This window comes from Mixophyes fleayi, chromosome 7, assembly GCF_038048845.1.
Source record: "Mixophyes fleayi isolate aMixFle1 chromosome 7, aMixFle1.hap1, whole genome shotgun sequence".
NCBI lineage: Eukaryota > Metazoa > Chordata > Amphibia > Anura > Limnodynastidae > Mixophyes > Mixophyes fleayi.
The window spans coordinates 72172661-72193943 of record NC_134408.1 but is presented as its reverse complement, the minus strand read 5'-3'; the positions used below and the strand labels follow the sequence as shown (position 1 = coordinate 72193943).

Below are 21283 nucleotides of genomic sequence, written 5' to 3'. Positions count from 1 at the left end.
CAGGAAATCACCAGATGGTAACTTACCAGAGTAATATAGGTGGTAATAGATACTCTGGTAGCAGGGTGACAACGGAACCGGAGGAACAGCAGATGGTGAGAGAATGCTCAGGAAAAGTCTATGACTAGCAGCATTGGTAATGAGTATAACTGTACACGAGGAACTAGATGGACAAGGAAACGTGAGGGTAGTCAGTGGTCTGCGTATAGCAAGTTGTACCACTGCTATAGTGAGGAGGAATGTCCAGAGGTAACGAGGAGGCAGTGAAAGTCAGCGGTCTGCGTATAGCAAGTTGTACCGCTGTCTAGGTGAAGGAATGGAATCCAGGTGGAGGTAGATAACGGGGTAGTCAGTGGTCTGCGGATAGCAAGTTGTACCACTGCTATGTGAGAGGATACTGGAAACTGGTGACACAGGGAACAAGAATCAGTGGTTTGCATATAGTAAGTTGTACCACTGAAATATATATGTGAGGAGAGCATGAGGAGATGAATGCTATGCAGAGTATACACGGGCACACAGGACTTGATCCCACGAGGATATCACAATACAATGATAACAGAGCAGCACTGCTAAAGTATACAAAGTCACAATAACAATCCAGGCAAATAGGAAACACAGTCAATGGTAGCGACAGTCTTGGTGGATAATGGACTCCGGAGGAGAACACAACTCAGTCCAGCAAGATATGCAATACAGGAACAAAGTCAATGAGAAGTATGCATACCGCGGTTCAGGAGAGCAGGCTGTCAGCGAGATGTGCAGGGATACCTGAACGGCTGAAGGCTGGCAGGAGGAGAGACCACTGGAAGGTGGAAGCGGTAATCAAGTTGGTGCAGCGCACGGCAGGTAAATCAGCATGAACAAGGCAATACTCTGGAAGCAGTAGTAAAGGAGCTGGAACATGAAGAACACGGGAGAGTTGAGGCGGTCTGAACTCCAGTAGCAGAGATGGTAGCAGCGGAGCGCTGACCCGATGAACACAAGAGAGTTGAGATGAGCTGGAACTCTGTAGAAGCAATGGAGGCAGCGGATAGGAATCAGCTGGCTGTAGACACGATGAACACCGGGGAGTAGAGGTGAGCAGGAACTCTGTAGACACCACGGAGGCAGCGGATAGGAATCAGCTGTTGCAGACACGATGAACACAGGAAAGTTGAAGTGAGTAGGAACTCTGTAGAAACAATGGAGGCAGCGGATAGGAATCAGCTGTAGTAGACACGATGAACACAGGAGAGTTGAAGTGAGTAGGAACTCTGTAGACACCACGGAGGCAGCAGATAGGAATCAGCTGTTGCAGACACGATGAACACAGGAAAGTTGAAGTGAGTAGGAACTCTATAGAAACAACGGAGGCAGCGGATAGGAATCAGCTGCTGTAGACACGATGAACACAGGAGAGTTGAAGTGAGTAGGAACTCTGTAGAAACAACGGATGCAGCGGATAGGAATCAGCTGCTGTAGACACGATGAACACAGGAGAGTTGAAGTGAGTAGGAACTCTGTAGAAACAACGGAGGCAGTGGATAGGAATCAGCTGCTGTAGACACGATGAACACAGGAGAGTTGAAGTGGTCTGGAAACCACAATGAAATAACAGGAATCAGCAGGAGCTGAATACACGAGGAAACACAGGAACACCTTCAGAGGCTCATGGGAATGAGACTCCAAGAACAGGCCACGAGGTATTGACCTCAGGTGCTTTAAATAGGGAGTGTTGCCTGATCAGCCAATTAATGAAAAGCAACAGATACTGAAGGCTTGAAAGGGCTGCACATGCGCAGACCCTCAGGATGGCGGACGGCCACGGTTCCTAAACACACGAGGAGTAGCACTCACAGTCCGGTGAGTGACAGCCGAGCTGCAAGAAAACAGTAAGGCATTAGAGGATAATGTATGCTCTGAATCAGAAATGACAACAATCCATGTGGAGAGTCCAGCCACCAGTGGTATGTCTAATCGTGAGCATTCTGTTTGTGTACCCATAAAGAAGTGCCCTTTCAGCAGTTCTGCTGATGTGTGCCTGAACAGCCCGAGTGTAGCCAGTGATACACAAATTGAGGATGCCACTTTGGAATTAGAAGAGGATGAGGGGGAGTTTTGTCTAGGCGACAAGGGCACTAATGATGATGTTAATGAGGATGATGCAGACAGATACCAAATTGCCTTTCTCAATTTCTATTTATATTCTAAAGTCTATAACGGCTGAATAGTTTTCTATTTTACTCCTAGTGTAGAGGGGGTCTGATGCAGACAGATACCAAACTGCCTTTGTCCATTTCTTTTTATATTCTACAGTCTATAGTGGCTGAATTTTTTACTATTTTCTACAAGTGGAGGGGGTCCTATACAGACAGAAACCAAACTGCCTTTGTCCATTTCAATTTATATTGTACAGTCTATAACGGCTACATTTTTTTACTATTTTCTACAAGTGGAGAGGGGCCTAGAGAGACAGAAACCAAACTGCCTTTGTCCATTTCTATTTATATTGTACAGTCTATAACGGCTGAATTTTTTAGTATTTTGTACAAGTGGAGGGGGGCCTATAGAGACAGAAACCAAACTGCCTTTGTCCATTTCTTTAGATATTTAACTATAAGTATAGGGTGTAATATACACCCAAAGACGATGGCTGCATTGCAAATATGCATAGATGGAGAGGAAGACAATCTGGTTTGTGTGTAGAATTAATGACGGCCTACCAGGAATTAAACTGTTTTTTTCATAATTATATAGCTTTACAATTACTTTACTTATCCAAGAAACAGGTGGAGCACTAAATTTGGTTATTTTATGCCCAAAAACATTGATTTTTAAACAAAATTGCAAAACAAAACCAAACAAAACCAAAACCAAAACACGCAAGGGCAGTTTGGCTAAACCAAAACACAACGGTAATCCAGATCCAAAACCAAAACCAAAACACGGGGGTCAGTGAGCATCTCTAGTATAAAGTCCCATGAGAACGTATAAATAAAAAAAATAATTATTAAATACATTAACACCTGTTAACAATATAATCATTAATGAAAAAACATTTTTTAAAAAAGTTTGCTTTATTTACATTCTTTTTTTACATTCAATATATTTATCAGGATGTTATACTGTATATAAAATGCATTTTACAGTTGCTCTTGATTGCAGACACATGTTCTGGCATGAATACATGACTGTCAATATCAATCGGCACTTACACTTGCACTGTAGCTGATGAAAATGAAATGTCTGAAAGTCACGTGCCTCAGAGATGCCCAAAGCCTGAATCAGATGCATATGCATGTGCTCAGTCTTGGCACCCCCTTACTGCACATTGCCTACGTGCATACACCCCTTCCCTCCCCCTTTCCGCCCTTGTAATCGCCCTTGTAATCGTGGGCTGTTGGATGTGTCCTTTGCACTCAAAGAATTAGATGTTGCTGTGTTCTCTAACGTATGGTTCGTTTTTTGGGCATGCGCAGAGCGATTTTATGCAAAATGTATCACGTATCTGCCTTTACGTCCCTTATTGAATCAGGCCCTCAATCTCTATCCAAAATTTTCTACATTTTAAAAAATAATTCCCAGGTAATATAAGCATTTAACATACAGTAATGTCTTGATGGAACTTTGTGCAGTACATTAAAATGTTACAGTAAAATGTTATGTAGATTTGCACCTAATGTATTTTTTTGCATTTTAAATACTCTTCTTACCTGGGGGTAAATGTATCATACTCCGGTTTCTTCAACTCGCGGGAGTTCGGCGAGATGACAGCTAAAATTTAAAGCGGCGCTGCCTTGTAAAGGGATACTTGCCTTTACAAGGCAGTGCCGCCTTAAATTTTAGCTGTCATCTCGCCGAACTCCCGCGAGTTGAAGAAACCGGAGTATGATACATTTAACTCCTGGTCTGTTAATGTTATGTGTTCAGGCCAAAGACATTTCAGTGTGAGAAGGCTTCCTAGGGGAAGTTGTGTCTGAGTAACCTGAGGGCTGTGGAGAAAGACCTGACTGCCCATTTGACAGCTTTCAGATTGAACCCTAGGAGTGTAAGGATCAAGGATGGCATGAGGATGGACTTTTTCCCATTTTGCGAACCTTACATATTGTTATAGGGAGATAGTTAGGTACTTGTGCGTACTGAGGTACTGATGGGATGGACTGATAGGATATTGCCATTGGAATTTTAGAAACAGTCTATGGTTTTGACACATGGAAATTGTATTGAAGAAATATTTCAGGTCTAGCTTTAGGCAAGGATAATTCTTCTCTAAGAGGTAGGGTACATTTTACAGACTCTCCATGTGGAAACATCTGTTGAATAAATATTTATTTAACTTTTTTATTCTGAGAATTGTTCGTATAAAGCCATCTGGATTTTTTTTGTGAAAGGGGTGGCTGATCTGACTCCTTAAATAAGTGGAGCCGAGGACCGGAAGTAAATAACACTATGAAGATTATGCAAACTGGTTGCCATAACAACTGTAATGAACAATTGTAATGAACGGATGGCAAATCTTCAGGAAAGTTAGGGTTTGGATTTAATAAAGGGCTCTTCTTGGGACTTTAGTTGTAGAAGTGCATATATACACCATGATTTTATTAATTATTGGTGGTTAATATTATGATTGGTTATTGCCAGTATAAAATTGGCCTAGCTTGACTTCACCTCACCTACATTGAAAAATCATGTGGGAAAAGTGTTGTGACAACTTTCTTACCAATTGTAACTTCTTTGGAACCTAATGTTAGTTGTTTCCAGCACCCCGAGGAACTTACCATCTTGTTGAACACTGCGATATTGAGATTCATTTTCTGGTAGGAAGACTTGCGTATATATGTTGGATACCTCCTTGTTTTTAGATCATATTATATGAATGTGTTTTTACTCATTAAAACTGAAGATTTTATAAAGTGGTAATGCACTAGATCCGCCATTACTTCTGTTTCCACTTATATCTATCAAAGGGGGAGATAATTCAGGATTAAGGAAATAACTGGAGGCATATTCATCAATTAGATATTAAATAAGGCTACCACAGAAGAATCTATATATTAAATGTTAAGGCTTTCACAGATACCTTCATAAACTTTTAGAACAGGACGAGAGAGAGATCCTCACCTATAGCAAGCTACCTTTCCCATAGATACAGATATACTCACAGGTACTCAGATGTCCCACAGGTACTCAGATGCCTTACTCAAAGTAATAAAGGTTTTTTCACAGGTACCAGGTAGCAATGATGTATAGAGACTGGGAGTTCAGCACACCACATGGTATACCAGTAAACCAGTAACTATGCAAATGGTCGAGGCAGCCAGAGAGCAAGAATAAATGTAGGCAAGCCAAAGGTTTAGAAAGGTAGCAAGAAGAGAATATCCAGGAACAGACAGGAGATTGGCAAAAGATATTTAAGACAGCAAATATACAGCAACACTAGCAGGTAGCAAAGTGCAGGCACAACTATATAACCGTCAAGGAGGCTTGCCATTTAAACTCATGAGGGCCAATTGGAATACCCCCCCCACACACAGAGATTGTTGATTGTAGTCATGTAACTGCAATCAAAGAACAGAGCATCCCGGCTGCTAGCGGAGGTCATACCAAATTTGGCTAGTTTTTGCTGCATGTGTGAGTAACCTGACTTGCATTGGGCTTTTCACTACACTAGCTAACATTTTGATGAGAAACCTTATATTCTGAATGTGTACTGAATTTCCAGTTGTCCCTCACACTGAAAATATTGGCTGCTACAACAGGAACATTCTTCACACTACTCTAATACAGATAGTTGCTACTGCTGCATTCTTGAAGTGTGAATCCCTGTGCTTTAGAATATATACTTGCTTTATTGAGTTATTGCTACAATACATCAATGTATCTGTTAATTGCTGATTTAAGGTGCAAAGATTTAACTCCAGTATTTAGCCACACTGTATTTGTGCTACTTTTATATAATTGCATGTGATTGTAGTTGCATTGCCATCGCATTATTATTATTTTGATTCTTTTGTTTGTGATACCATTATTGCTTTGTGTTGTCCCATATGTTTATTATTTTTAATTGTATTCAATTGCTATACCAATCCTTTCCCCACTATTGGTTGTAGAGAAAACCATTTATGTACACTATCCATTATTAGCCAGTTATTAGGCCATACAATAGCCGGCCTTTACTTTAACAAATGTGCTAAATGACCTATCTCCTTTACCTGTGAGTGTGTGTTTCTGCAAGTGATTTTCAGGAAGTCAGGAAGGCTTTTTCCGAGTCATCCCCTGGTGGAACCTGCAATGACCAAGGAATAAAACCTGAAGAGAGTTACTGACTAATTCCTCTGCTCTTCTGGCATGTGATTTGCTATGAGGCCCCAAGAAATGGGGTGGTGGGGTGGTATTACAATAGCATTCACCTTCAGGCTTCAGCTAGAAATGAAAAATTGCTAACCGACTATAAGAATTTTAAATAACAACGGTGCAGCCAGACTTTTGTTGGTGCGCGTGGTAGACGAAAACAATAGCCAAGTCTATCAGTTCTTAAGTAGCATAAATTTCATTAAGTCTCAGTATTGGTCTATTATAGCTCTATGTAAATATCAGTGCTTAATCTGGTGCTATTAAATCTGTTTAAATGCAAACAGCAGGGCTCTTATCATGTACCATAGCCTATGATAAGACACACATATTAAGACTAAGTACTCACAACCCACAGTTACCAATCTGTAACTGAAGGCCTTCTGTTCAACTGATGCTGTACTTCACTCCATGAGCTTCTTTAATCCCCTTTCCACTGGTACTCCTGTATTCACTCCACAGGTTGTAGTAAACAATTTGTAGGAGACCTACGACTCTCATTTACCAGACATACTGTACATCCTTACTTGAAGTTGGTCCAGTCAGAGAGAGTGAGTTCCTGTCTCTGCATTTATCCTCTCCATGCCACAGTTCCTGCATCTTAGGGAGATGTAGTCTTCCCAAGCAGCCAATCATATAAAGGCGAAAGTGTACTTATAAATCCCTCCTCCTATGGGCACAGGTAAATCAGCAGGGGTTATACATGTAATACAGGTATTCCATGTCCCCCACTCTCATGAATAATCTAGGAAGCTGGACTTTCATGTGACTTTTACACTTTTTGCACAAAGCACCTATAGAGATCTTTCTACTTAGGTCAGTGTAAGGCGAGACGTCTGAAAGTGGACACTAGAACCTTGAAGTTTGCTAGATAGACCATCTAGTTCAGCCATGTGCGACAGGTGGGCCACCAGTGGGCCACTGAGCCTTCATCTGTGACTCCCAGCTCGCTTCTCCAGATCTCACTTATTCTGTTGCAGAGAATAAGACTGAACAGAAGCTGGCTCCAGCGCCACGTGATCTCCTTCCTCTGTGATCTCCATCTATAAAATTAAGTGGGGGAGGTGTGAGAAGTCATGTGGAGGATATTCAAGAGGTATATGCGTGATGTCAGATAGGCATGTAAGGAGCATGTGGGGTTGGCTGAGATGCATATAAGGGGAATGTTTGGAGGTCTGATTGGCATGTGGGATTTTCTGATGGCATGCAGGGAGTTTAATGGACATTTGGGGGAGTTCTGAGGGGCATGTAAGGAACGTGTGTGGGCATATGGGCATGTGAAGAGGTTTGAAGGCCATGTGGTTAGGTCTGAGAGATATATGCAGCATGTGAGCAGGACTGATGCTAAGCTGGAGGCATGTGGGAACGTCTGAGTGGAATGTTGGGGAATTTTGAAGTATATGTGGAATCTGATGGCTTGTGTAGGTCTAAGTGCATATTGCTGCATTTTGTGGCAAGCTTGGGTCTGAGGGTATGTGGGGCTATTTTTCAGCAAACACGATGCTTGAGTGGCATGGGGGGGTGTTTTGGAGCAAGTGAGGGGCATGTGGGGCATTTTAGGCAGTTTCTTCATCCTTGAAAATAAGGGCAATGGGCCTATTTGAAGGTTGGGGGACCGCACATGTAACCCTTGAAGTATTTCAGATTGCTCATCACTGATCTAGGTACACTGGTGCAATACCAAAGCGTTTTGCTGTGCGTATCAAGTGCGCTTTGTTAATGAGGTTTTGTATCTTCAGATGTTATTAATCTTCTGATTTAAGTTAGAATGATAATAAGAACATAAAGTAAGAAAAACAGGTAAAATTAAATCAATGCAAAATCTAACCATTACAGTTCACAGGGGCAGGGTTGAAAAATGTACATATTTCATGATAGATTACAATAAATGCTTACCTTAACTCATATGGAACAGTTTGAACAAATCTTACTATTAAACTATTTGTCAGTGAAATGTGAACCCAAGCATGTAGCATGAACAGTAACCACTTTACCTAACAAAACTAAAATTAATATAGCTGGTTAATAATATTGTCAGGATGAAAATGAATCTTAATGTAAGACTATAATGGTTTTTGAGTTATTTTAACAGCTCTTGTACTCTGCACGCCATTTCTTATATAATTTGTCTTTGTGTCCCTGGTTCCAAACTTATACTCTCTTCCTCAGAGCTCAAATATGCTTTCAAGCCCTCTTTGTCACTATGCAACTCCTAGTAGTTATATTTTGTGAAATGTGTAATGATATAATTTCTATAAAGATTTATAATGTTTTTCCCACTCTGGAATAACTGAAAGCCTCATTTTGTATTTGTATGTATGTTTTTATCTAATTTGTATTAGGCGCTCGTGTTAATGCCAAAGATAACATGTGGCTGACTCCTCTTCATCGGGCTATTGCATCAAGAAGTGAGGTTAGTGTAATATTTCAGGTATTAAGCCTTGCAATGTTATTCAGAGTCGATTACAGAGTCTTTCCAACTACAGCAAATGTGGTGATATTGAACTAGAGCCCCCATCTTGGCATCTATTTTTATGCCACATAACCCCCAACAATTTAGATTTTAGAGGTCCAGAAATGTTGGGGCTTAGCATTTATGGCCTTGATATTGATTAATATGTTCGTGTGGGTGTGGGTGTGGTGGGTGGGTGTGGTTTGGGTAGTTTGATACATGGACAGTTTTGTCGCTATGTTGGGAGGTATGGTGTTGTGTCTCTTCATTGAAATATGCATACAGATTAGTGCAACAACATTTCATTAAATGTGGGAAGAACACAATTTTGTACTGCGTATATATGGTGGACAGTTTGGAGCATTGTATATGGAACACAGGATAACCTTAATAATGTGGTTGATAGTGAGCACAAATGTAAAGAACAAAATTTTGTTATGCAGGGTGGGATATTACAACAAAGTTTTTTGGATGAAGATTGTGCATATTTGATGGGGTTTTCAAATATTTTTAGCTGTGCAGTTTCAAGATATTTTCACCAACTTGGATTGAACTAAATAAACAATTGAAACAAATGATTACTTTGCAACTTATGTGGCATATTTTGTTGTTTTATTTTTCAGGAAGCTGTGCAAGTATTAATAAAACACTCTGCTGATGTCAATGCCAGAGATAAAAACTGGCAAACACCTCTACATGTTGCTGCTGCAAATAAATCAGTCAAGTGTGCAGAAATGATCATTCCAATGCTGAGCGGTGTCAATGTTTCTGACAGAGGAGGTCGCACAGCTTTGCATCATGCCACACTAAATGGCCACATAGAGGTAGGTGTTTACGTTGACTATATGAAGTTTGGTATATGTAGAAGTAGCAGAGTTGTATTAATTATGCTTGCTTATGTGCCAGCTAGTATTTTACAGTGTTTAAGTACATCTCACAAGTGTGGTATTTATTGTACTCACACATGCATGTATCTTAAAATGTTCTCTAAAAAAGTGTATGGTATGGGAACCTCCTATGTTAATAAGTAACATCCTACTAAGTTCTTCAGCAAAAATGTGTAATCTTTACAACAAGAGAAAGTTTGTGCTTTCTGCAATACTATTAGCATGTAATTTTATTTTAAATAGCAACACTGTTAAAAAGAAAATCTGTGAGTGTCCAGCTGATATAGTTCGGTGTGTACAGCATATTAAGAACATGTACCACATCTCCTCAGTATGATTGTCATGCTGAGCCTTAATGCCCCCACTTCTACGCCAAACTGGTTCTGTGTGTTGCAGTCGTTAATGACACAGTACACTGCTGTTTGCTTGTGTCTATTTCTTCATTGGTTACAGATATGATTGTCTTATCTTAACTGAGTTACTATTTACCTTCTCCCTCCGCATGGGGGCTCCCCTATGTCTTCCCCTTGTTTTTCCCCTCCTTTTTTATTTCTGTACCCCATGTATGTTTTGGAAATTTCAATAAAAATTATTGATGTTAAACAAAGTACCAAAAGATTCTTCTGACAATGCCTACCTTAATATTACAGATGGTAAACCTGCTCATTGCCAAAGGAGCAAATATAAATGCATTTGACAAAAAGGATAGAAGAGCTCTCCACTGGGCAGCATACATGGGTAAGAAACGTTTGTTTACTTTTTGCACACTTTCGCTAAAGAATGGCAATTTTTTGCTGACATATCCATACACAGTCATTTAAAAACATTTTTAACTGTAAGTAGTAAAATTGCCACACTTAGGAATTCTCAGGTATGATCCATGTCCATATTCTCTGCTATTATTGCCAATTGCCAAATCAATTTTCTCATTCAGAAACTAACCTGAGTAAAATTACTTGAGAACAGACTACAAAGCACAGCACAATGTATAAATGAAAGTTTTCTTTCTTTGCTTGTGTATTCAGGTCATCTTGAAGTTGTTACATCATTGATAAACTATGGTGCAGAAGTTACATGTAAGGATAAGAAAGGCTACACGCCTCTTCATGCTGCTGCATCTAAAGGGCAAATTCACGTTGTTAAACACCTCTTTAATCTCAGTGCAGATGTAAGTACTTTAGCAGTCTATGTATTTTACGCTCTTTCATTTTTAAAAAATGTTAGTATGAACCAATATTTCCCGCAACAACACATTTTAATGGTACATTTTTTTTGTCAAAATATCAAACTGAATTTGTCATTAGAAGGGAATTTTCTATGGACAGTGGAAACATTATTAAATATGTTCAACATATACAACAGGGATTATATATTAACTATATTTTAATTGTTCATGGCACAAATTACATGTAATTGTATATGGTTTACTAATACTCTTTAAATAAGGATTCTGGTTTTGCCACAAATGAATCATATGGCACCTGTGTTAGCAGGTGTTTCACACTGCAAAAAAGCTGGGAACCACTGGTATAAATGTAATTTGCAAAGAGCAAAACTTGTTGGTCCTGAGTCATTAAGAAATGTATCTGCCGATTTGTGCATATCTGTCCGCAAAATCAGCCTGCACATGCTGAGAACCGGACAATATGCAACAGAACGCAGCCACGTCCAAGTAAGCTTCGAGTGCAAATGACTCTTACTACAACCTACGATTTTGGGGAGGGAATGGGCAAATACACATAGACAATGTACAGTAAGGGCGTTCTCGTGTCAGACTCAGGCGCACACAGCAGTACGTTGGTTTTCTGCCATATCTCTTGCACCAGCAAGAGGACTTGTCTAAGTCCTGAGTCCTGGTTATGTCAGTCATGTATGCATGCTATAACATGAGTTTTCAATCAAAAGCAACTGTAAAAATCTCTGTTATGTACAATAGACATTAACAATAAAATAATTTCAGGGGAAAAAAAATTCAAAAATTTCCACTTATAATCAGAAATGGCTGTAATAATGACATGTTACATTAATTGAATATATTTTTTTTGCTATGCCTTTTGAGATGTTGTATTCCACATAGGTATTGTACATGTCCTGCAGTGTCTGGTCTAGTAGCGCAGAGTAAACCTACACCTGTAGTCATCACCACACATATCTTTAGATCCATTCCTTGATGACTTCGGAGTATGCAAAGCCGAGTTACGTGCAGTTTAATCCAAGCGCATGCTGCGCTCAGTATGTGTGCCTTAATGACTCAGGACTGTATAGTGTACAATATGCTCAAATGCACAATATCGCCAAATTTTTGGTATGAACATATATATGTTCTCATGCACATTGATCAAGTTCATGATTCATCTGTGGATGCAATGTATGTGATCACTGCAGTTTCAAAAGTAGTCTTCCTTAGTAAATGTCTTCCTAACCTGAAAATGTCACTGCTAAGCACTCCCAACATTTGCCTTGTCTCATCATTCATTTAAACATTTACTTTTTTCTTCAATTATACTATTTGTTCAAGCTTTATTCATGTTTAATATAATTCCTGATAGAAAAAGTGACAATTATTTGAAGTTGGTCTTTTTGTTAGGTGCACGTATATGTGCACATTGTATGTTATTTGCATTGTATTTGCCATTCCATGGAATAAGGTTAAATTTCATGAAAAGTAATACTTTTTGCCACAACTTCTGGTCATTTTATTTGGCTTAATAGCCACTTGGCACAATGTAAAATCCATATGTACATCTCCACCACTGCCATCTCAATGAAATATCTTGTCCCACAAGGTGAAATTTTGTGCATAACAACAAGCACCATTAAGCCTAACACCTTCAACTTTGTACTAACAATGTCTTGTCTGTAGTTCTATGCAAATTTTAGTCACTGCACATTTTGACATGGACCATAGTGCACCTCCATAGAATTATGTGCAAAGTAGACTCTTATAGCATCAGAAAAGCACATGCGGGACACAATTGTTGAATGCACAGAGAGATTCTCTGCAGGGATCTGTCAGCTGTAGGAACCATATTTGGTGAGGAGGCATGTATTGCAGCTATCTTTTAGGAGCAGGCACAATATTGGAGGGAGGATTGCTCTACAAGGATGTGTCAGGAGCGGTTAGTATGTTGAATGGAGGGATGCTCTGCAGCGGTCTGTCAGCTGCAGGTAGTGTTTGGGCTGGAGGAATGCTCTGCAGGATTCTTTTGGGAGCAGATACTGTTTGGTGATGAGCTATGTTCGGCAGGTATCTTCTTGGTACAGGCACAGTCTTGGAGGGAGGAATGCTCTGCAGGGGTATGTCAGGAGCAAGTATTGTGTTTCGGGAGGAGGGATATTCTGCAGGAGTCTGTTGGGAGCAGGTACAGTGTTGGTGGGAGGAATGCTCTGCAGGGATCTATCATGAGGGGGTAGTATGTTGAGTGTCAAGATACTCTGCAGGGGTTTGTCAGCAGCGGGGAATGTTTGGGTGGAGGGATGCTCTGCAGGGAACGTTCTCGAACAAATACTGTTTGGTGTTGAGCTATGTTCTGCAGGTATCTTTTATGAACAGGCACAGTCTTGGAGGGAGGAATGCTCTGCAGGGTTTTTGTAGTTCTACTTTTTTATTGCTCTAATGTCTCTTTCTAAGACACGCAGGCCCTAAACTACGATAAAGCTAAACTAAGGAAATGTAATAGTACTGCATGTGTGTATTCCAGTGAACACACAATCTGTGAATTAGCAGCTCCACCATTTTGTGAGTGACAGCAATCTCACTCCAAGATAGTTCTGAATCTGCATGGTATGCTCACCACAGGACGTGATGGCATACCATGTCTGTATTGCGCAAGTAACACGTCCATTAAGGTTTTCTTAATCGTCATCATTTCATTGCTTTTTGGAGTTTGAGTGGAAGAGTTTCCAATAGTTTTCTTATATTTTAGATGGTGTGTAAGGAACCTTAATCGGACCTGTTAAACCGTAAGGTTTTTTGTCTATGGAATTTCATGGCTTTTTGCAAAGTAAAAATATTGATAATAAATTTATAAGCCTAAAATTGTACGGCCTTTAAAAATAACCTGGCCAATCTAATTTCCACTATTTTTCTTAATCCCTAAAAAACAAGAGTTTTAATATTGCTCTATTATACTAACCTCTACCACCTCTGTTGAATGACTGTCCCACCTATCCACTACAGTTTTGATAAAGTAATTTTTCCTAAGATTTCCTCTAAACCTAGCACCCTCCATTTCCAGGTCATGGCTTTCTCTCACACATACCCCATTGCCCACCAGCTTTGTGATCACATGCTCACATGCCATTGACAAGTGCACCAGCTTTTCTCTCACGTCACCCCCATTCACACTAGAATTTCTCTCACTTGTCACTGCCTATGCACCAGATTTTATCTCACATCACCAGTTCTGCACCAGCTTTTCTTTCACATATCATACCTTGCGCACCAGCTTTTCTTTCACATCACCCCTGTTCACCAATTTTGCTGTGGGGAGGGATGGGGGGATCGGGATAGCAAACACAGTGCTGGGGGGGGGAAGGGATCACAAATACACTGCTGTAGGAAGGGAGGGGGGATCAGATTGCACACACAGTACTGGGGGGGAAGGGATCACAAATACACTGCTGTGGGGAGGGAGGGGGGATCGGGATCGCAAACACAGTGCTGGGGGGGAAGGGATCACAAATACACTGCAGGGGGGGATTGAATGACAGGCAGAGGAGAGGGCGATCGGATGACAGGCAGAGGAGAAGGGGAACGGATGACAGGCAGAGGAGAAGGGGATCGGATGACAGGCAGAGGAGAAGGGGATCGGATGCATCCAATATGATTGTATCATCCTGCTGCCAGATCCAATTTTGGAGTTCATCAGTTGCTGTCATCTACATATTTCTGTTAAATCAGAGGGTTGTAAATGTCCGATCCCATTACCGTGACAGTTATGTTCTTCATAAGTCATCTAGTAATATCTGATGCGCTCTTAATTCTAAATGTTAATTCAAAAGAGCATCAATGTCCAATGTTTTATTATGTTATATTAAGTATATATCACTTAACACGAGAGCATGAATAGTAATTGGTCAATCAATCAATCCTCTGTTTTACACATACATCGGAGATAGTCACGGGAAGCAGAACATAAGCATCCTAGATCATATCTAATGTACCAAAACAGACCAGACAAAATAGAATGAGTTTCTTTTACAGTATTAGAGTAATATCACTCCGGCATTCCAAATAATAGTTGATTTCCAATTAGAAAATCGCTAGCATGATGACACGTTAAATTAGGAACTCCCATCGCCTGTCATACTGGAGTCCTGAGGTTAATTGTATTAAGGTGCGATTTTGCAAACCCAGCGATTTTCTCGGGAGAGTTGAAACTCGCAGATGTATGAAGCTGAGATTTCATGTAAAATCGCCAGAGTTGTGATTCTGTCAAAATCGCTATTTGCAAAATCGATAGAGCTCAAACTCCCGACTGTTTGCCACTGCAGCTATACAAGTCTCAAATATATGAAGCTGCGATTAAGCAAACTCAGGAGAGTTTGCTTTCAAACACGCCAGATACAACATGCTGCTTGCTAGCAGCGTGTTGTATAAACACATCACTGTTACACTGTTCTGCCATAGAGCTGGAGATCCTGCAGCTGTCAAAAGTGTTAAAAATTGATCAAAGAAAAAAAAAAAAAGTGGGATCCCCCCTCTATTCAGTTATAAACCTAGTGCTGCCAGCCTACTGCTGGTTCCGTTAAAGTCAGGGAAAAAATTTGTGTGGGATCCTCCCTATTTTCACGGAACTAGCACTAGGCAAAGGAGCCGGGGTTGGAGGCACTATAGCAGGGGGACACGCGGCAGGGGTCCCCCTGCCATAATGACTAACCAACCCCAGGCTGTTCAGCGCTGGGCTGGATTCCCTAGGGAGTGGGGTCTGCCGAAAAAAACTGAGCGGGCATCCCCTAGGGACACCCAGTCCAGTGCTGATAGCACTAGGGCTCTTCCCACACCCCTGGGCGGTGGGTGTAGGGTAATAACGGCGATAAAGTGATTTAAAAAAAAAACAGCCGCCATTTTGTTTTGTGGAACTACAAGTCCCAGCCAGCCAGTTTGCCCTAAATAGTGTGGGCATGCTGCTACTTGTATAACTACAAGCACCAGCATACCCACGGCAGCCAAGGCATGTTGGCACTTGGAGAACCACAAGTGCCAACATGCCCTGACACCCACGGCTGGCTGGGACCTGTAGTTCCACAAAATAAAATGTTTACAAAATCACAGCACCCTCATTAAAACCACATCCATTTAATAAAACTAATAAACCCACAATAAAGACAGTAAACACCCTCATTGATACCATATATTTTTATTAAAAATAATAAATACCCTATACTCACCAATGAAGTTTTCATCTCTCGTCAGCAATCCAGAAATGGCTGTAAACAAAGTCCAAAATAAATTTGTATCCAAAGTCCATACTTGCCCCTGTCCCAATGAAATTTGTACTGCCAAATGTCCATGCTTGAAAATGTCCCCCCGCATTGGGAGGGAAGCAGCAAAATGAGTAACGTGGGGGCGTGAAGCCTAAATTGAAGGCAACCCCCACCCATGTCATTAGGAGGATATGTATGCACACACAAGGGCAACCTGGACACAGAGAAAAAAGGGGGAAAGGAGAGGGCCTGTGATTTGTGTCAGAGAAATATATCCATTTATTAAGACCCAAGGAGCGGGGAAAAAGTGCTAGCATCTGGAGTAGGTGTCACGAGCCGCGGCGGTACTCACAGCCGCCGCGGCTCGCTTCCTGTGCCCTCTGGCGTCCTGGCCGTCACCTTGACGACCGGGACGTCATTTCCAGTTCCTGCCCGGCCGTTGCCGGACGCTTCTCCTCTGGCGCTGCGTCCCGGCGGTACTAGTAGCCGGGCGCATGCGCGCAAATTAACACAGCCTGTGGGCTGATTAATTTAATTAGTATAGGGGCTGTGTGAGACTCAGAGCTAGGCTCTGATTGGTGGCCTTTGGTATTTAGGGCAGTGAGGTCTGCAACCTCACTGCCGGTTATAGCGTTCTGTCCTCAGTTCTGCTGCCTGCTTGCTCTCTCTGTTAGTTATTATTACCTTGGATTGACTACCCGTGTTTTGACCTTTGCTTGTTCCTGGACCATTGAACCTTCGCTTCTGACCCTGACCTTTTTGCCTGGATTCCGGATTTTGCTTCTTTTGCCTGTGTGTCTGACCTTTCGCTTGTCCCCGGATTTTGTACCTGTGCTAGTGACCTTTGACCTTGGATCCCCTCTTCATTACAGCCCGCCAATCACTCCACTCCTGGGTGCTCCTTTAAGTCAGTATACATTACTCGACCCTCGGTCGGCCCGCAGCCAAGTCTGTCCCCACCACTAGGGGCTCCAGCGAACACCGGGCCTTCAGAGTAGTCCCCGAGTTTCACTGTATTGGCTTGGGAGTTCCTAACAGTAGGTAGGGAGATTGCAGAAAGCGTACAAATAAAACAATGTACGAAAGCATAATAAACATATACCACTCAAAAATCAAACCAAAACAGCAATAAGAGCTGGTGTGTTGGTATCTGAAGGAAGGGTCGGCAAGCCTGTTGAGGCGGGGAAGAGTGGATTAATAGAGTCTAAGTTATCAGGATGCTACTAGCATAAGTATAGTCCTATTTGCTCAGGAAATCTCTAAAACCCACCACACAAACCACCATGTACATAATGATAATATAAGGTCATAGGGAACAACGAGGCCCAGGGACCTAGAAAATATCAAAATTTATAGAACTTGACACAACATTACAAATAGGAAGCCCAATAACATTGTGATGGATAATACCTATATGGAAGAAGCAATCTAGCTGTTGCTTCTGCTATTCTCGCGGTGTAAGTTTAAGTTCCAGTGTTCACAATTCCCGGAAAAACAGTGATGCGTGATGTGGGCTAACTGTGAATCACAGGAGGGGATCTCTCCAACGTGGACAGTCTATACCTCTAAGAAAGCAAAAAGAATACAGAGATAAGCCCGATCCATCTCTAGATCAGGCATGATCTACTGTCGACCAATCCAGCTGGATCCGATGTTGCGGTTGAGTGGAACTAAAGGCACAGATGATATCCCAACCTTTTAACAACTGAACCCGCTCTTCAGGAGTACCGATGACATGCGGAGAGTTGTTGTTCTGTACCTTCTGTACAGAAGAACAACTGTAGCTTCACCGGGAACCCCAAGCAATAAAGGATATCATTAGTTCGGAGCACAGTAACAGCTGGAAAGGAGCGTCGCTTAAGGATAGTTGCCGCAGAGAAGTCTGGGAACATTTGTAGATCCATCAGTATATCTGAATGTTCTGCGGCTCTTGCTAATCTCAGGAGCTGTTTTTTATTATGAAAAAATGTATCCGCAGAAGTGTGTCCCTGGGCGCTGATCCAGTGAGCGCTCTTGGTTTAGGTAAAGGATGGACCCTATCAATGAGGAGATCTTGATCTGAAGCTGTAGGGAGTAACTTATGGAAGAGGGCTAGAGCATATGAGAGAAGGTCTGCATTGGTTACAGATTCTGGGATACCTCTAATTTTTACATTATTGCGCTGGGAGCGGTCTTCAAAATCTGCCATTTAATCTTTAAAAGAGTCAAACTCTTGGCGCATAACTTCGTGGGCGTCTATTAAGATGTTGGGAGATGTGATGACCTCTCCCATCTTCTGATCCACATGATTATTGCAGGCTCCAATCTCCTTAATTTCTACTTTGAGCTTGGGAACTGATGCTTTCATAGTTGAGGAGACTTCAGCAACCATGATAATGGCGTTGGGATCAAGTGGTACTGATGAGGAAGTACTTAGCGTTACTGAATCAGATTGGGAGTTGGTTCCGGTGCTTGCAGAATATGGGGACTCCAGTGGGAGGAAGGTCCTTTTATCTTTGTTTGATACCAGAGGTTTAAAGTAGTTGACTTGAAGGGTACAAGTGTATAGTGAAGGGCGGTCAATAGGAATACAGATGCAGCACAGAACTGTGTCTGATTTGCCCAGGTAGAACAGGGGGTAGTGTTAAATAGACAGGGGAGGGATAAAGGTAAGATTATCACTTATCAGGCATGTTAGAGTTAGGACACTCTAGTCAAATCTGCTTGGAAAAGACTCAAGCAATAATCACCCCTGACTGTCGTTTATCACAATTTAACGATTTCAATATACAGCGTAACTGGGGTGGAAGCTTTTTGCAGGCTTGTCTTCCAGAGATTATTTGCCGTTGTTAATGTAGACTGCAGCCGTAGTAAATGTCAAGACTGATGGTATATCACAGCTCACTGGGTAGGGTATGTCTGGGAAATAGGACCCACGGATGGTAGGCGAGCCAGAGCACTAACCTGACACCAGGCAGGCAAATTATTAGCGGGAATCAACATGGATTTGTGAGGGATAGGTCATTTCAAACTAATCTAATTAGTTTCTATGAGGAAGTTAGTCGGAACTTAGACCAGGGCAGCACAGTAGATGTGGTCTACTTAGATTTTGCAAAGGCTTTTGATACAGTGCCACACAAGAGGTTGGTTTACAAAATAAGGGAACTGGGTCTTGGAATCAACATTTGTACTTGGATCGAAAACTGGTTAGAGAATAGGGAAAAGAGAGTTGTGATAAATGGAACATTTTCTAATTGGTCAAAAGTCTTAAGTGGAGTACCTCAAGGTTCTGTGCTGGGGCCACTCCTTTTTAATATATTAATGACCTTGGTGATGGTTTAGAGAGTAAAGTCTCTATTTTTGCAGATGACACTAAACTCTGTAACGTAATAAAATCAGAGCAAGATGTAGCTTCTGTACAGAGGGACTTAAATAAACTGGAGGATTGGGCGGCCAAATGGAATATGAGGTTTAACATAGATAAATGTAAGGTTATGCATTTAGGGATCAAAAACAAGTACGCAATCTATAAATTAAATGGAATTCATTTAGGAGAATCTATAATGGAAAAGGATTTGGGAGTGCTTGTAGACAGTAGACTTAGCAATAGTGCTCAATGTCAAGCAGTAGCGGCAAGGGCAAACAAAGTATTGGCATGCATAAAAAGGGGCATAGACGCAAGGGAAGATAGTATAATTTTGCTACTGAATAAATCAATGGTAAGACCTCATCTTGAATATGCAGTATAGTTCTGGGCACCACTCTATAACAAAGATAATCTAGAACTAGAAAGGGTTCAGAGAAGGGCGACAAAATTGATAAAGGGTATGGAGTCATTAAGTTATGAGGAAAGGTTAGCCAGTTTAGGCATGTTTACTTTAGAAAAGAGGCGTCTAAGGGGAGATATGATTACTATGTACAAATACATTAAGGGTCAATACAGAGATCTTTCATGGGAACTTTTTACCCCAAGGACTATACACAGGACACGCGGTCACCCCCTAAGGTTAGAGGAGAGGAAATTTCACAACCAGCAAAGGAAGGGGTTCTTTATAGTAAGGCCAGTCAAGATATGGAATTCATTGCCAGGGAAGGTTGTGATGGCAGATTCAATAGATATGTTTAAGAAAGGGTTAGACAAATTTTTAGCGGAAAAGTGTATCCAGGGATACGACCGTTAATTAAAATGAAGGATAGTAGTGTATATAGGTTAAAAATAGGACTGCAATATTTAGTCTGGGGGGATTTTCACAATTGAAACAGATTGGCGGTTGCTTACTCTGGATCAATTTCAAATATAAGTGCAGGATCGCAGGAGATCCAAAATAGGTTGAACTTGATGGACTGGTGTCTTTTTTCAACCTCATCAACTATGTAAAACAGGAAACCTGGATGGAATGTCAGTATACATCTGGCGTCCAAGTGGAAAGTTCCAGAGCCACAAGTCTCCTCTACAGGTGAGCTTGCTTTTGTGTCCCCAGGGGTCTCCCTGGCTGCCTGGGGCAAGATCCATCTTACAACGAGCCAGACAGCCGATACTGGAGGTGCGGATGTGACAGCAAATCGGGAGCTTCCTGTTCACCGTTACCTGAGGATCTGCAGTATGAGGGTCCCAGCAGGTAAGTGAGGATGTCGGCTGAGGTAACAGAGGTCCGCGGGAGGCCGCTAAAAGCCCGGGGGGGCACTGACACTCAGGCTCAAAATTATTTTAGATTGCCCCTGGTGTCCGAAAGCGGCACTTCCCCGTCATAGATATCTGCAATAAGCACGATAGAGGAGCAGCCGCCGGTAATCAGGCAGATGGGGGCCCTATAGGGGCCATGATGCAGTAGGGGTCTGTGATAGTGGTGTCGAATCTAAATCAGATTGTTCACCTGTAAGTGTCAGTTTATCAGTTATAAGCTCATCAGCTGGAGAAAATTAAATACACTGCATGGTTTGAGTGTACAAATAAACTCTGCTTTATTAGTACAAGTTCCTATCTATATAGCAAAAATCACGTATTGCAGAAAACTACGCCCCAAAAGGTTTTAACCACTCATGTTCCCTTCACACAGATGTTAGTATATTCTCTCATTATCCACACTAGAACTCCCCGGGGTGGGGGGGGGGGGGGTGCTGGCTTATCTCCTGTCTGGTATGTCTAAGGTTATAAGCATAGCCTTGCAGATAATGAATTACTCCTACAAAATAGGTGCATCTA

General features: G+C 41.6%; 1 protein-coding gene across 9 annotated transcripts in view; it reads left to right on the top strand.

Moving 5' to 3' along the window:
* ANKRD44 (ankyrin repeat domain 44) overlaps window positions 1–21283 on the top strand; it is a 372760-nt gene that overhangs the window by 171552 nt on the left and 179925 nt on the right. For all 9 annotated transcript variants that reach the window (XR_012678247.1, XM_075179968.1, XM_075179969.1 and 6 more), the window contains 4 exons: window positions 8676–8746; window positions 9409–9609; window positions 10323–10410; window positions 10698–10840. Coding sequence is in view for 8 of the 9 variants with exons in the window: in XM_075179968.1 (XP_075036069.1) it covers window positions 8676–8746; window positions 9409–9609; window positions 10323–10410; window positions 10698–10840 (503 nt within the window). In the remaining variant the exon portion in view is untranslated. The remainder of the gene's footprint in view (window positions 1–8675; window positions 8747–9408; window positions 9610–10322; window positions 10411–10697; window positions 10841–21283) is intronic.